We start from the raw sequence: 16,524 nt of genomic DNA, 5'->3' as shown, positions 1-16,524 counted from the left end.
GGATTCTAGGCAGGGGTTCCACCCCTGAGTCACAGCCACAGCCCATGTGTGGTTTACCTCAACTCCCTAGGTTGCCGTTTACAGCCAGTGAGTGATAGTTCCCTGTCTCTTCCCACTACAGTCAATAGTCAACTACAGTCATGTGTCAATGGAGGAGTTACTGCTGTTCTGAAGGTGAAGTCAGGTTTCCTTATGAAACAAAGAACCGTGAAGCCTGGCAAGGTCCCTGCTGTGGTCAAAGATGTCCAGGACGATGGAGAGCGTGAGGGCAACCTCTACAGTTTATTGAAACCCTGTATCAATACATGCTCCACAGTGAGGCAGCTGGGGACATGGCTCAGGGGTGGAGCCTGGCGTGTGGGAAAGGCCTGGTTCAGTTCTTAGTACCCATCAAGAAAAATTTCCTACTAGTTTCTTGCCAAGAGTAGTGTCAGCTCATGCCAGACTAGTACTCAGGATGCTAAGTTCAAGACCAGCCTGAGCTAGTCTCTAGAATGAGACCTTGCCCTGTCTCAACAACACCAACAAAAATCCAAAAAGTTGGGCCAGCCAGTAAGATGGCTCAGCAACTAGAGGTGCTAATCAATGAGCCCTAAGACCTGAGTTTGACCCTCGGGCCCCATATAGTAGACAGTGAGTCTAGCAGATGATCTTCCGACTTTCAACTTTGAGTTCAATCCAAAACTAACTAAATAAGAAAGAGCCAGGCTTGGTAGCATACACCTTTAATCTCAACACTCTGGAAGCAGAGGAAGACAGATCTCTGAGTTGAAGCCAGTCTGGTCTACAGAGTGAGTTCCAGGACATCCAGGCTACACAGAGAAACCCTCACAGGAAAGAAAAAAAAATAAAACAAAATAAAATGGACTGCTGTGGAATGTTGCACACCTGTCATCCCAGCATTCAGGAAGTTAAGGCAGAAGTGTTAAACATAGTCCCCACATGACCCAAGAATCCCCTTCTGATGTATGTGCCCAGAAGAAATGAAAACCCACATCCACACCAAAGCTTAGTCACAGCACCCAGAAGGTGGAGATAGTCCAGTTTCCACATACCTGGATGACGGGCACAGAGTATGGGCTATCACTATCTTGGAATATTACTCAGTCATGAACAGGAATGAGACTCCCACACATGCCCTTAAGGACATGGTACTCCAGTGAGAGAACGGGCTCACAAAAGACATCCAGTGGGTGTCTGACAGGAAATGCCTGGAACAGGAGGATCCAGAGGCAGAGAGTGGACTTGGGGGTACTGGGAGTCGGTAAGAAGATAAGCTCATGGGGGACAGAGCTTCCTTTGGGATGATGGAACATTCTAGAGTTTGACCGACAAGGGTTGCCCAATGCTTATGCACTAATAACCGAGTTTATACATTAAATGAGTGATTTATGTGGTATGTAAATTATATTTCAATGAGCTGTTATTAAATTAAACCAAGTCAGACACCTCCCAGGTGTGAGTCCTGGCATCTCATTACAGGGACTCTAAAAATATCCAGGGTCAGGACCAGGGGTGCGAAGGGTTCATCCCAGGAGAGGAACTCTGAGTTCCCACCATGGAACAAAAGTGGTCAGGTGGCATTGGGTACTGTATGTCACATTGTTTTCCAGCCACATGCCTAGACTTCCTAGGTGCTCTTCCAGACAGGCATGCCCATGCCAACCTTCCTTAAGAGAAAGCATGAAGGTGTGGATGGCCAGAAGGAGTCACAGGGCCTTGTGCTGTGTGTGCGGTATGAGCTCCAGTGTGAGCTTGGGGAAATGCTGCCTCTTCTTATCCTGGACACTACCCCCTGTTGTGACCTGACCACCCACAGGAAGAGACAGGTTCTACTGAGCCACCAGGAAAAAAATCCTGGCATCCCGAAGGACTAGTTCTTTCCAGAGGGCTCCTCAAAAGGCAAACTTGTCAGCAAACCTCACCCTGCTGCTATTTAAAGGTGTCAGCTGGGGCCAGGAGGAGGGGACTGACACTAAGAACCAATGTTCCCCAGCAGCAGTGACTCTAGACCTCATCTGAAGGTTGTTGCATCTAGCCTCAAAGGCTGCTGGGCAGGTGTGGGTGGCCATGGTTGCTGTGGTTGTCCTGGGGATGGGCGTGTCTGCAATGAAGACCAGGTGTCTGGGTGGACACACTGCCCTAGTTGTGCTGCCTGGACGCTGTCGTCTTGTCCTAAGTGCCCCTGGTGATGACATATTTGTCTGTCCTTCCTACCCAAACACAGTTCTCAGTCACTGTGACCACCGTTCAGCCCACTCTTCCCTGACCATTCTTCCATGGCAGAGCCCCTCCCCAGGAGCAGCCTCAGAGTCTCCAAGATGAAGGAGTCACGCTGTCCTGTGCATGCTTGACCCAGATGGCCAGCTGACTGTACCAATGAGCTTCTGGGGATAAAATAAGACATTTACCTGTGGCTGAGTCTAAGATATGCACTGCCACCTGCAGCATGCATTAAATCTCCAATGCCAAGTGGATGCTTTTCAGTCTGCAGGTCACTCCTTGGCTGAAACAGCTCAGGCTTTTTGCTGCAGGGCATCAAGCTAAGCCCCCAAGGCTGTTTCTGAGGATAAGAAATTATCCTGGACCTACACTCATTGGTCCAATGGCAACCCTTGCCATATTGCCTGTCCATCCCTGGAAGCCTAAGCCTTCTTTCTGGTTTATGTTTAGAAAAATCATTGTCCTCAGTGATGCCTTGTTCACAATTTTGTTGCAAATATTCCTCACAATTTCCCACTGGGCATTTTGAGATCCGAGGCCTTTAACAGTGTGGCCACAGTCTCTTTGCAAATGACTTTTTTTCTGCAACTGAACTACTGAGCGTTTTGATATTGGAGACCTCTAGCTATAGCTTGATCTATTATATTAGCATGGGACATGTTAGAACCAGCACAAGTTGGGTCGGATCCCTTATCCCATCTATAGGAGCTGATGAAACCTTTAGTGGTTTAATAGGTTTTTTTTTTTTTTTTTTTTTTTTTTTTGCATTTCATAGTCACATTTTCATGCGCCATGTACTCTATCAACACCTGCCTTGAGTCAGGGTCTGTTCATAGTTGAGACTAATCTTTCTCCAGAGTCTTGCATAGTCTTTGTAAGTGAGGCAGACTTTTCCCCAAGCTCCTCAATTTTGTCCCAAGGACCCAAGCAACTAAACTGAATCTGTTCCTGTGTATCAGAGTACTGCCCTTCACCTAGCAAATAGTCTTTTACTATGTTCATTCCCCTTACTCTATTTCACAGTTCAATATTCACAACTTTTTCCCTCCACCATGGTCACCATAGCAACTTCAGACCAACCTCTAGTACAGCTGTTACCAATCTCTTCCAGTCTCAGGGATAATTCTATTTTGAGTGGCCCAGTTACTTAGCATTTGTTTCACAGAAGGCAAATGCATCCCATATGAAATCATAGCCTCTTTAAAAGGCCTTAGACCTATCATTTCTATAGGACACCGTCCTATCTCATCATAACCTAGTTCCCACCCTTAGCAGGCATGTGCTGTGTGGGTGTTAGGAAACTGATGGTGGTCTCCTAACCCAGGACCCCTTCCCTAACTCTGGCAAGTGGTTCCAGATTAACCCTTTCTTTCCAAATGGACTGTTTCACCAGCCTGTCTTCCTGCTTTTCCAGCTTTTCTCTGGCCCGACCTTCCTCTGGTGAAGTTTTTCCTGCCTTTTCTCCTGCAGGAAACACCCGTCTGCTCTCTTTCTCGGTCACCCAGACTGAGCCTTGTTCTCTTTCTGGTGCTCCTTGCTTCCCAAGCGCTTACATCTCCATCCTCAACCTCTCCAGTTGCACTGCCAACTCTGCAACCCTTTCAGAAAAGAGACTAGAGTGACCCCTTCTGTTTTTCCATTTCAGTCATTGTGATATTGTTGTACTTGAAAATGTACTTGAAAAGCAGCTGGTGTCTTGAAAAAGAAAATCCATTCCTTTATCCCCTGCCTTTTCCTCTATGGGCAATTGAAATCAAATTTCCCATTTTTATCCTTAACTTTCAAGGCCCATGTTGAGGTACCACTTGTTGCTTCCTGTCTTTGCTACTTTGTGGGTTCTTTTTTCCCACCCTTTACCCCACCCACAGCCTCACCCCCCCCCATCACTAGATAGGAGAAAAAAGTTTGGGGGGGAGGAGAGACATAGATCTTCTTGAATCTAATTTCTTTGTTTCTTCGTTGACCACAACTACTAATAAACTGCAACTAACAATCAACCTACCCAGACTCTAGGATTTGTTCGTTTGCTTATTATTTAGCTGTTTTTTCAAGACAGGTTTCTCTAGTGTAGCACTGGCTGTACTAGGGTTCACTCTGTAGACCAGGCCTCCAACTCAGAGAGATCTGCTTGCCTCTGCTTCCCGAGTGCAGATTAAAGTGTACACCACCATCACCACTGGGCTGGGCTCTAACACTCATGTAACCTCTAAAAGGTTCCTAGAATTCCAAGTCATATCATTTCAGAAACTATGTGCAGCTGGCAAAACCACGCCTCTGCTAGAGCGTGAGGCAAAACATAGTCCGCTGCTGTGGACAGTCCAAAGCAGCCCCACACCTGAGATTAAAACAAAAGCATGCTCTTATAATATTTCTGTGTTTTAAAAAGAATCCAAAATACCAAAACTGTCACTACAATTGACACCTTCTGAAATCTAGTGTATCTCCGTGCCACCTGTCCATCTCCTATACGGTGTCTCTTGCTGTCTCTGTACATCTCTGTCTCCTATCTTTGTGTTTTGTCTGTTTCTTTGTTTTCCCTTTCTTCTGTCTTCCTGGTTTCAGTCTATTTTTGCTGTTTTTCTTTCACCTCTCTTCCTTCTCTGTTTGTCTTCTGGTTCTGGTGTCTCTGGTCTCTCTCCATCACTGGACTGTCTTCAATCTTTGTTCTTCTGTAATTTTGTGTCTCTAGTCTGTGTCTCTCTCCACCCCCGTCCCCACCCCCTGCACCCGAACCCTGGGTGACAGCCGCCGGCCTAGGGACAAACCGAGCCCACAGACCCCGCATGTGGAGTTGAGGCCCCGCCCCCACGCACCCATTGGACCGCAGCATCCCTGGCCCCGCCCCCGATCGTGCTGCTGGAACACCGCGCGCCGCCGGGCACAGGTCGGGATGCGCCGCCGCCTCTGGCTGGGCCTGGCCTGGCTGCTGCTGGCGCGGGCACCCGGAGCCCCGGGCGGGTACCCGCATCTGGAGGGCGACGTGCGCTGGCGCCGCCTCTTCTCCTCCACCCACTTTTTCCTGCGTGTGGACCCTGGTGGTCGGGTGCAGGGAACGCGTTGGCGGCACGGCCAGGACAGTGAGTGCTGGGGCAGAGGGAGAGATGGGCACACATCCCGTGGGTTCCTAAGCAAAGCAGGGGCCGCTGGGTGGGGTCAGTGGCCTATTTACAGGGCAAACTGATGAAGGGAGAATTCCTGCTCTTGGGATCTTGACCTGCCTGAATTGGGGTTCCCTCTGTTCCCAGGCATCCCTATTTGGCAAATAAGGTAAGGGGATGCCCCAAGCTCAAGGTCCTGCTAAGAGACCAGGAAGGGAGTGAGGTCTGGACAGAGCCCTGTTCTGCATACAGAAGGCCTTCTATAAGTGCTTGTGACATATATGTGGCAAAAGGGGAGGCCACTGTGAGGAAGAAGCTGGGGATGATGGGGAGGCCACAACCAGCTTCCCTGGCAGAGTTCCTGGGAGGGTTTGAGCTCACCCTTGGCAGGTGACAAGGCACTGCCCATCCCAGTGGCTTTCATCTGGGTTCCAAGGCCCTCATTAGGCCACACAGGACAAGGGCTATGACAGGGGACTGGCTGGGCAGGTCCAGCCATGGTAGCACAGCCAGGCGGGGTGGCCTCAGGCTGAGGAAGAGGCCCAGCTGAGTGACCTGGCCCTTCAGTATGTCTGAGATTTAGATCCCACCTAGATAGGGATGGGGGTGAAAGGTGACAGGCACTGTGAGGATGAGGCTCTTCCCTCCTTAACTTGGTAGTTGCTGTGTGGTACTGGCCAAGAGCATGCAATGTGAACCAAGATGGCGGGCGCACTGTCATGGACCACCCCTGGGTGAAGCAAATGTACTCCTTTCGGTGGAAGAACGGCGTGGCTGTTGTCCCGAGCTGAGGCCTAGAGGCCTGTTGTGGGGTTCAACCCTTCCCTGAAACCCTTCCTGTAGGAAAGCTGAGACACAGAGCCAGCTAGGGCTTGCCAGGGATGGTCGAGGGTTGGACAGTCAGATGAGGTCCAAAGCTGGCTCTTCCATTCCTGGGCCTCAGTTTCCCTTCTGAAAGTAGGTACAGTTGGTACCCCTACCTCCAGGGTTGTGTAGGCTCCATGAAGCAGAGGGCATAGTTGGTGCCCAAGCAGAAGCAGAAGGCATACAACTGGTGCCCAAAAAGCAGAAGGCATACAGTTGGTGCCTAAGCAGAAATAGAGGGTATACATTGGTGCTTAAGCATGGCCTGGCTCCCCAGGTCTTTTCTGGCCAGCCTGTTTCTTAGCTCCTGGTAGTAGACAGAGACTCCTCTTCATCCAGGAAAGCTCCATGTTTGTAGCAGAATTCTGGTCTCCAGGGTCCGTGCCAGCTGGGGCTGGACAGTGATGACAGGAAGCCTGACCATCCTCTCCTGTCCCCCACCCCCCACTCAGGTATTGTTGAGATCCGTTCTGTCCGTGTGGGCACTGTGGTGATCAAAGCTGTGTACTCAGGTTTCTATGTGGCCATGAATCGCAGGGGCCGCCTCTATGGGTCGGTGAGTGACTGGCAGGGGGCAGCTCCTGGGTGGCCGTGGTCCATGGTGCAGATAGCCAGTCTCATCACCCGCCCTGCAGCGGGTCTACTCTGTGGACTGTAGGTTCCGGGAGCGCATCGAGGAGAACGGCTACAACACATATGCCTCACGACGTTGGAGGCACCACGGCCGACCCATGTTCCTGGCACTTGACAGCCAGGGCATTCCCAGGCAAGGCAGACGGACACAGCGGCACCAACCGTCCACACACTTCCTGCCAGTACTGGTCTCATCTTGAAGGGCCTGTCGATGGTTCAGGAGGCACGGGCAGCACACAGGGCCTGGAAGATCTGGAGCTGAGCAGCAAAAGGCCAGGCCAGAGACCCTGGGCCACACGTCTTTATCATCACAAGCTGGGTGCCCACTGGCTGCCAGGCATGGAGACGTGACAGGGTCCCTGCAGGTGAGGCCAACGCTCAGGGGGATTCCCAGAATGGGCAGCTCCCATTCACCTAGCTAGGTGAGAACACTCTGAGCACAGCGCAGAGAGGCTTGGAGGTAGGGGACACACCAAGTTGATGAGGAAAGTAAAGATGGGGGGGGGACCAGGGAGGGTGGACATGTCAGCACCCAGGTCAGTAGGGATTAGCTCATGTGGGGACTGCAGTTAAGCGCACTGTTCCACAGGGTTTGGCTTTCCCACAGACTGCTCTTACCCACTCAGACCTGACTCCCGCCTGTCCTCTGCAGGCACCTGCACTCACGTGCACATACCCTGCATCCATACACATAGAACAATTTTATTTTTTTGAGACAAGGTCTCTACATAACCCTGCTGTCCTGGAATTCACTATGTAGGCTAGGCTGAACTGGAACTTAAGAGATCTGCCTGTCTGTGCCTCCTGAGTATTGAGATTAAAGCCATGCACCACCATGCCAGGCTATGTGGGCCTCTGAACACTATGTGTTCAATGCCTGAGTTCCCTGGAGTCACTGGGAGGGACCAGCCTGATCTCACAGACCACAGCCTGGGAGGCCAGTGTCAGACGACCATCAACAATGTGCAGTGCTTGTCAGTGGCAGGACCCACGCACAACAGAACGGACGCTCTGGTCCTTGGCAGGGAAGGCCAAGGGCACCATCCCAGCAGCTCCCGGGAACGGCAGTCTGCACAGCACCTGTGGATGGCACACCCTTTCTGCTATCAGGGTTTCAGGGTGGGATGTGGCTGGCAGCCTTTGTCATTTAAGCACCACCGACCGGCAGAAGCCAAGGCTTATGCCCCAGAGTATGACAGAGTAGAAGGCAACGATACCAGCTTGGGGCTGAGGTAACGTGATCCTCTAGGTCCTTCAGGTCCTAAACTTGAGGAAGGACGGGCAGGTCATGGCGCTGCCGAAAGCAGTGACTACTTTGGGCTGTAGGGTGTTCTGGGTCTTCTCCATGGAAGCTTGGGAGCAGGAGGGCTAGGGGGCTCAGCCACGGCAATCCTGGCATGGTGTATGTAGACGTGCTGTCATGTGTTGCAGTCCGTCACTCCAACCAGACAATCGCGTGGCGTGAGACTACAGGCCCGCTGCCTCGTCACCCACCTGCAGGGCTGGCACCAGGCAGCTTTGCACCCAAGCAGCTCTGGGAGCAGTCTTCAGATGGAGGGCTGGGTTCCATCGGGCCTTTGCCAGAAGCTCCAACCCACCCTGTGCACTGCCCCAGCATGCAGTCATGGCGCCTGGCTGAAGGAAGACGCCAAGCCGTGGGCTCTGCTTTTGAGTAGGTGTATTTAAATAGCTTTCCAGATAACACACATTTCCCTTAAAAAAAAAAAAAAAAAAAAAGAAGAAGTCTGCTGGAGCAGTTTGTTCCTGGGTCTGCTGGTCACCCTCGTGGTCCCGAGGCCGGTGCTGGCTGGGTGCTGGGCCTGGCCTCCCAGGGCATGTGGCGGGCTGGCCTGGCGACACTTCTGCTGACTCTCCACAGATCATGCATGGCCGCACGTGGCTCAAACGTCCATTTATTTCAAAGCAGTAATAATTTAAAATCATAAAAACCCTTCTGCCGTTGAACATTTGGAGGGTGAGGTTACAGACGGACTGAAGTGAAGGCGCCTGCTGGGGACATGGGACGCACGTGCGTACCTCCAAACAGGAACGGCCATGGCCAAGTCCGAGCCTGCCCGCGGCCTGGGGCCCGCTAGGTGCTGCTGGCCACCATGGGGCAGCACCTCTAGTCCACGGCCATGGCAGGCGGTGCGGGGGCACCTGGGATGGGTGGGATGACCCAGCCCCGGGGGCAGGGGACGGCCAGGTAGGACTCAGGAGTTGCTTGTGGCGTTCTCGTTGCTGGGCGAGCTCGATGAAGATGAGGACGAGGAGGAGGAGAAACCTACACCGGTCAGGCCTGGGGGATTGGTGGCTGTGTTCTGTCCAGTGAGGCTCTTGCGGCAGACCGGGCAGCTGTCATGCTTGAGAGGAGAGAGGAGTTAGAGGGAGGCAAAGAGCAGGGCCAAGGGTACATTAGGTTCTGAGCTGGGTCAGGGCCTAGGTTAAAATCAAGGTCATAGACGGTCTGGCTCAGGGACAGAGTTTGGATTATGGTCAACCATGATTACGGTTCAGTCAGTTTGAGCTGGGGGGTCTGGGCCTGGGCTGAGGATCCAGGTAAGAAGGCTGTATGGCAGCTGCTCAGGATGGCAGACAGGCACATCAGCAAGGGCAGGGTCACAGAAAAGCAAGGGCTAGAGTAAATGAAGTCAGCCTTAGGGTTCAGGGATACGCTGGAGGGCGTAGCTGGAGACAGGCATGGTAAAGGTTGGGTAAGAGCTAAGAGAACTGTGGTAGAGTTAACAGTTTCTGACTGGAAGTCAAGCTGGTTAGGGTTAAGGAGGGAGTTTTGTGTGTCAGGCTCAGGGTCAGATAGAGCTTGGCATGCAAGCAGGAAGCCTGGGCCTGAGCTGGCTAGGTCCCTGTGTGCAGGCTGCCTCGGTGTGTGGGGCAGTCACCTGCTCTAGCCAGGGCACGATGCAGCTGTCGTGGAACAGGTGGTTACAGGGCAACTGCCGCACACTCTCACCCAGCGCATAGTCTTCTTTGCACACTGGGCACTCCAGCCCTGAGCCTGTAAAGGATGCGAGTCGGTGAGAGACATGGCGAAGCAGGGAGGTCGCCCGGGATGTTGCCCAGCAACCACAGTGAGCATACCCACGTGCTCCTCTGTGACAGGGACCGTGGGGAGAGCCTGAATCTTCTCCTTATCTGCTGGGGGGGGGCCGGTATTCTCAAACTGATTGAGGAGCTGAAAAACAAGAAGGAAGGGTGACCTGAGGTGAGGAGGGCATGGTTCTCAATGGGGTGGTGGGGGTTGGGGAGTCTCTACCTGCCCAGCTCTGCAGAGTTGCAAACCAGCAAGACCAGGCCCATTAAATCTCGGGGGTGTCTAAGGCTCTGATACAGGCCGCTGTGCACCCTAGGACAGTAGGCATCCTTCAGGAGGTGAGGGGAAGAGGGGATTGGCCAGAGCTGTCCGACACCAGAGACAAGACACCGGGGCCTCTGATGCTACAGAGCAGCATGCCATCTGCTTCACTAGGCTGGCCTCTTGGCCCCCCACAGATGCGGAGTGGCCAGCTGTACCTGCGTAATGATGGTGTCCAGGCCGTTGGCCCCCCAGGCGTAGTCCATTGGGTTCGAGTGCAGGACGCCCCTGGGGGGAGAGGCCGGGTCAGGGGACGCAGGGTAGGAGGGGCCGGGCACCCGTCCCCTACTCACCAGGGACCAAGGCCCAGGCTGGGTACAGCGGCCGGAGAAATGATACCATTCACAAGCTGCTGGATGATCCTGTGGGAGAGACTGTATCAGGGGCCTGCAGACCACCTCACAAGACAGGCTTGCTCCACAGCCCAGACTGGCCTCCAACTGAGTCCCAGCCAGCCTTGAACTGGCAGTGAGCTGTCTCCACCACCCAGGTGCTAGGATAATGGCATATACTCTCCTACCAATGGGAAGCCTTGGGTGCAACTATTTCACAAGGATTCCTGGTAGGCAAAGCCATGGGCATGACTGCCCCAGGGTTTGGAGCCTAGACTATTCCACTTCCACGAAGGATGGGGTACTACGCCAAGTGCCTGTGGATGACCCAGGGTCAGTGGAGTATGCTTGTGTCCCTCATCTGTATGTCCCATAGTGGTAGTGAGGCATTACCAGCTACCAAAGGCCACTCACCCTTCCAGCGTGGGGACACCTTCATGCCGGCCAGTGGCCCGCCGGGCAGTGAGGCGGGCACGGGGCTGCCGGGCCCCATACCGATGCCGAGACTGATGCTCTCTCTCCCGTCGGCTCTCAGGGTCCCTGCCATCATCGGCCTGGGCCCCAGGAGGGAACGTGGGAATCTCAAAGCTATCGTCGAAGATGCCAAAAGCAAACTGGCTGTACCCCTGTGGCAGCGTGAATAGGTGCTGGTCCACATTCTGTGGAGAGGATACAGTGAGCCTGCCAGTTTCACATCAGCAGAGGCTGAGTCCTTAGCCATCCCACAGACAGGAGACGACTGCCGGACCAGTAAGAACACCACCACCCTGCTGGACAGGAGAGCGGGCCTGGGACCAGGGACCCTGACTCACCTCAAATGGCTGCCGGTTCTGGTCGGTGGGGGCTGTGGAGGGGGCTGAGCCATTTTCTGTGTTCCTGCACAGGAAGAAAGAGTCTGTTAACTGCTGCTGAAGCTTCTCCTGGGCCCTCAGGACAGTGAATGCCAAGGTCACAGCAGCCCCCAGTCCTAGGCTCTACCTGGTCTCCTCTGGAAGCTCCTCGATGAAGCCAGACTCACACCTTGGGCAGATGTAATCCTGTGGGAATGACAGGGGTCAGTCGGGCTATCCATCCTAAGCCACTTACAGCAGTTCTGTAGAGCCAGGGCCTGAGGCACACAGGGCAGCAAGGACGGTAATGGTCTTCTCCCATAGCCTGGGTTGCTCCAGTGACTTCCCAGTACTGGCTCAGATAAGACCTAATGTGCACCCCACAATGACAGGACCTGTAGCCCCCTCTTCAGACACACAATGGTAGTAGGACAGGGACAGCTAAGAACCCACACAGGGACAGCAAGAAGAGAAGTTTAAAAACCAGGCACTGCCTTCCTGAGACCAATCACATTTGTGCTTCTGGCCAAGTCACCTCTGGGGACACCACCACACACAGGAAGTCCAAAAATGAACAGAGCATGCTTCCCACAGGGCCACAGCTGTCAAGTATTAAGGCATTGGTGCAGCCAAGCAGCCATGACCACAGGCCTGACTACTGGGCTTCACACAGCACATGCCACACTCTGTCTTGCTCCCACCCAAGGCAGCTTGTAAGCTGTTGGACAAGAGTAGAGCAGGCATGGAGGGTAGCCCTCTTCACGACCAACAGAGGCCTGCTCACCACCCCCACAGACACACCTCCACACCTGAACTGCCACAAGCAAGTGAAGGGGCATGCCATTAGTCACCACAGCAACGCCAGAGTAACCAAGTTGACCTGAGACAGCAAGTAGGCCCAGGACAGGTCTCAAGAGAGCTGGGTGGTCCCACTACAGGTGGTGCTGAAGTCAGACTAGTCCGACTTTCCCTGGCACAGTAAAACGTCAGCATTCTCTGCCTCAACCCCCACATCCATCCACCCTTCACTGGCTGCACCCGACATGGTTGGAGTCAGCTTGCATCCATTACCAAATGTCTCTGTCAGGTAGCTACGGGCTCTCACCCCTTGCAGCAGCTAATGTCAAGAGTCACCCAGCAGAGGCCATTATGCCTTGTCTAATCCTGGTTACTCTGCTCCTGGGAGCAACTATCTCGATGGTCCCAGTGACATCCTGTCCAGAGAAGATCCACACTCCCACCCCCATACAGTCTCAGACCTGAGACCGTAAGCTATCACAGGACACCGGGTGCTCTATACTTAGGTGGCCCTTGTAACACATACTGAAGGACCATTATGAGTGCTTACAGGGCAGAGAAGGGGCTGAGGTGGGCTGGAGTGAACTCATTCCCAGGACCTTGGGCACACTGTCACTGGTCTGCAGACCTCTGCTCTGTCCCAAGTCTACACAGGATTAGCAGCTTCTGGAACTGACGGTTTGAGAGGCACAGGAGGCCACAGACCCAGCTCCCTGGCCAAGGTTCCTAGCGCAACACTGTCATCTTGGTCATGTGTGTGCCATACTCCCAGATGTAGCCAGGCACTTCCCGTCTCACCCGTCCACAGCACCTTGCGCAGCACCTGGCCTTGCCTTCCCATCTCCACTTCTCCTGGGACCTTGTCTGGAGGAGCGCCTCTGCTCAGGACCCAGGCCAGGTCTTCCCATGCTTGATCTCATGCTAGGCACTGTGTTCACACAAGCAACAGGCACCAGCTTCCCTTATTTGCTTCCCTTTACCATGAGCAGGTTACGTAGGCGCCTGCCCATGGCTACCGAGAACACACCTGTATATCACACGGCCTCTGCCAACACACCCAGCAGAGGATCAAGTCTAGGCTCGAATTGCCCACACCTCCAGCCAGCTCATCTGCTTCCTGCTGACTCGTTCCCAGAAGCCATCTTTCCAGCACCCTAAAGCTCGCCACTGTCAGCCAGAGGCTCACAGGCAGCACACAAGCTACCCACTACTACAGCTGTTCTCAACGTTGGTGAAGGGTCCTTAGACAAGGGTCCCACATCAGATAATGTGCCAGTTTCTAACAGGAGCATAATTACAGTTGTGATGTAACAGCACAATTGTTTTGTTGCTGGGGTCACAGTTGCAGGAAGGCTGAGCCCCTGATGAGAGCTCTGCTCACTTGTCCGAGGGGAGCAGCACAGTAGGAGCTGAAGCACTGAGTGCCTGCTCGGGGCCAAAGCTGACAGGCGGGCTTCCGAAGATGCCACCACTGAAGGGGGTGTCTCTGGCAGCAAACTGAGGTGTCTGAGTGGCTGCTGTCACTACAAGTGCATAGGGTAGCCTATCCTGGAATGTGGGCCATGCTAAGTCTCACTGAACCCACAGATTTGCCCCATGCTGGCAGGGGGTAGAGAATCACCCTTTTAATCCCAGCATTCAGCAGATCTCTGTGAATAAGGCCAGCCTGGTCTACAAAGTGAGTTCCAGGATAGCCAGAGCTGTTACACAGAGAAAAACCCCAGTCTGGAAAACAAAACAAAACATCCCCCATGCTCTGTTTAAACACTTGTCACTCCCTGACTGGCTGGCTTACACAAACCCTGTAAAAACAAAGACCATGCTGGGTCACTGGGGCTTACAGGTAGGCTCTTGCCAGGCATGGTGGCAGCTGAGAGGTCAGGGTTCTCCTTATTCAAGGGCACAGGGCCAGAACCAAGTGTTACGATAATCCCAGTAAGGAAACCCAACAGGTATACACCTGGGTCAGGCCATCTTCCCACAGAGGGCAGTTCCTAGAGCTCACAATGGTGCTGAGGGGGCATCACACTCCCCAGTCCGGGGTAATCCCTCATATTGATGATAGGGTGGAGAAGTAAAGGCAGAACTGGGGAGACAAGGCTGAGGTGCAGGAAACAGAAGCAGTAATAACAGATTCCTACATTCCAGGTTCACATGGCACCCCAGACCCCACTCTCTCCGAGCTGCCCACCCCCACCTCAGAGATCCCCCTGCCTCTGCCTCGAGTGCTGAGATAAAAGGTGTGGGCCATAGTGGCAGACCAAGCTGAATTCTTGGAGTTAATTGCCCTGAAGAATGTCACAGTGTCACCATCCATGTGTGTGTGTGTGTGTGACCAGAAGGAACTACATCCGCTCTCACCACCCACCCCTTCACCCTGACAGACTCTGGCTGATGAAGACATCACTCCGCCACCTTTTCCGCAATGGCAGTGTGACTTACACCAAACTAGCTACCACTTCTTCAAGGACCTACCCAGGCTTCCACTCCAAGAGCAGCCTCCATGCTTGGCCTGGGAAGGCCACGGTAGGTTGCAAGTACAGAGAGATGAACCCCCACACCCAGAGTGAGCCTCAAACCCGGGTATGAAACAGGGGATACCTGGAAGGTGGGAGGGTTCTGTCCTGGGAACCTAAGAGTTACCCGTCAGTTATGGGTTGGCCAAATCGATCCGAGAAAAGAGGTTTATGGGGATATCAGCCAGACACAGAACTGGTCAAAGTCATTCTCAAGAAACCTGCAGGATCCCCGGTATGCACCTGGCCAAAACCACCTTGAACTGAAGAAGATGCAGGACACCCAAGCACGGTTTTCATAAAACACATGTCCAAAGCTATACGAAGAAGCAGGAGGCCGGAGAACACCCAGGTAGGAACCTAAGGGGTGCAACTGGTCAAAGCCACAGTGAGCCTTAGCACAAGGTCTGTAACCGGCAGGTAGATGCAGGTACCACCTGCTCAGACCCTCCAGCTTCGCCGTCGGATTTGCAGCTCCTCTGGGCGCAGCAGCGAGGCCCGGGGCGGCGCTCGAGGCCGCGCTGCGCGCCGCCGCGTCCTGGCCACGCGCTCCGCGGCCGTGCCCAGCGCGGAGCTCAGCTTCCGATTCCCACCGGGTCCGACCAACGCCGCGTCCACCCCCCCCGCCCCCGCCCGGGCGACCCCGCCGCCGCCCTAGGTTCTCAGACCTGCCCGCCACGCTGCTCGCACCCCGCCGGGTCTCAATTTCCCCTCTAGCCAGCCTCGCGCGCACAGCTCCACTACCCTCCCGTCCCAGTCTCACCGGCAGGCGCGGCACGATCTCCACCGAGCAGCAGTGGCAGAAGTACCGTCCGGGCTGTGGCGACGCCTCAGCCATGGCCACCGCCGCCTCCGCGCCGCCCGCCCCCCGCGCGGCGCCTGCCGCCGGCCGTTTGCTGCTCCCTCGCCGGCCGACGCGCCCGCGCACGCTCACGCATGGCACGCACGGCACGCACGGCCGGCGTGGGGCTCGCGGAGGAACGCGGGCAGCGCGCTGCGGGGGGCTGTCTCGTGGAGAACGGTGGCCGTACTAGGACAAAGTAAATACTGCCGGAAGCCAGAGACCCGGGTCGAACGTGTGGGGCGGAGCCTGGGGGGAGAGGGCGTAGCCTAGTCTCCTTGGTAACCAGGACCGAGGTAAGGTTGAAGACTGTAGAGCATCTTGGGGGCGTGGCCTGTCTGGTGTGGGCGGAGCCGAGAGGTCTAGGCAATGGAGGATGAAAGGGCGGAGTCACGCTTAAAGAATGCGGAAGTTCAGGGACAGCGCAAAAGCAACGACTTTAGGAGGTGAAGTCAGGTTGGAAGCTGAAGTCAGAGAAGGGGGCCAGCGAGTGGAGGGGCTACGTGGGGCAGGAGATTCTTCTTGGTAACTGGGGTGGGACGGGGCCTCGTGGAAGCCTAGGCGACCAAGAGGCGGGCCCTTCGTGGGAGACGGGATGTCTCTTTGGCAACCTGGGGTAGGTTATAACCTGTAGGCAACTGGAAAGTTTTAGGGTCCTCAGATAAGCCTGCGCTGGGCGGGGCCGTGTTTCCATGGTGACGAGGCAGCGACAGGACCAATCCTGGTATTCTCCTAGGAATTTGGCGTGCGGCCTGGAGGCGGAGCTCGAAGCTTGCGGGGCGGTCTCCTTGGCAACCAGGATGGGCAAGCCTGAAGGCGGGAGCGGAGATGTAGTCGACCGGGCTGAGTTTTTCCGGCATCTGGGATTGGATGTAGAAACCTCAGAAAGCCAAGTAAAGCCGCGAAGCTGAGTCGCTCGAGGGGCGGGATTTGGTTGCCTTGGCAACGACTTAGGTTGTTAAGTCTAGCCTAAAAAAAAAAAAGAAAAGAAAAAGAAAGAATCCAAGGTGAAGGGC

The 16,524-nt window shown here is 54.4% G+C and overlaps 2 protein-coding genes across 3 annotated transcripts; one reads left to right on the top strand and one right to left on the bottom strand.

The window, feature by feature from the left end:
• Positions 1-5,113: 5,113 nt before the first annotated feature.
• FGF22 (fibroblast growth factor 22) lies at positions 5,114-7,018 on the top strand (the record flags this gene model as incomplete). Of its 2 annotated transcripts, none has more annotated exons than XM_080935685.1 (3): positions 5,114-5,300; positions 6,638-6,741; positions 6,821-7,018. In XM_080935685.1, the coding sequence occupies 3 exons, from the start codon at positions 5,114-5,116 to the stop codon at positions 7,016-7,018; spliced, it is 489 nt and encodes a 162-aa protein (XP_080791811.1). The 2 variants fall into 2 exon arrangements, with proteins under 2 accessions (XP_080791811.1, XP_080791812.1); XM_080935686.1 differs by having other exon boundaries at positions 6,844-6,933.
• A 592-nt stretch (positions 7,019-7,610) lies between these two features.
• RNF126 (ring finger protein 126) lies at positions 7,611-15,580 on the bottom strand. The gene is made up of 9 exons (XM_080935649.1): positions 15,431-15,580; positions 11,502-11,560; positions 11,336-11,399; positions 10,938-11,182; positions 10,485-10,553; positions 10,350-10,419; positions 9,918-10,011; positions 9,719-9,834; positions 7,611-9,181 (listed from the first exon to the last, which is right to left on the bottom strand). The coding sequence occupies exons 1-9, from the start codon at positions 15,503-15,505 to the stop codon at positions 9,032-9,034; spliced, it is 942 nt and encodes a 313-aa protein (XP_080791775.1). The 5' UTR covers positions 15,506-15,580; the 3' UTR covers positions 7,611-9,031.
• Positions 15,581-16,524: the final 944 nt, after the last annotated feature.

The sequence above is a fragment of the Micromys minutus genome, assembly GCF_963924665.1.
Source record: "Micromys minutus genome assembly, chromosome: 22".
Taxonomy (NCBI): Eukaryota; Metazoa; Chordata; class Mammalia; order Rodentia; family Muridae; genus Micromys; species Micromys minutus.
This window is presented reverse-complemented; position numbering and strand designations above follow the sequence as displayed.

Bases quoted from the DNA above. Each gene is read 5' to 3' on its own strand.
- RNF126 (XM_080935649.1), bottom strand. From the start codon at position 15,505: ATGGCTGAGGCGTCGCCACAGCCCGGACGGTACTTCTGCCACTGCTGC. The intron at 11,561-15,430 runs GTGAGACTGGGA...TCATTCCCACAG, and splicing joins AGATCGTGCCGCGCCTGCCG to GATTACATCTGCCCAAGGTG. The intron at 9,182-9,718 runs GTGACTGCCCCA...TCTCCTCTCAAG, and splicing joins TCGTGCCCTGGCTAGAGCAG to CATGACAGCTGCCCGGTCTG.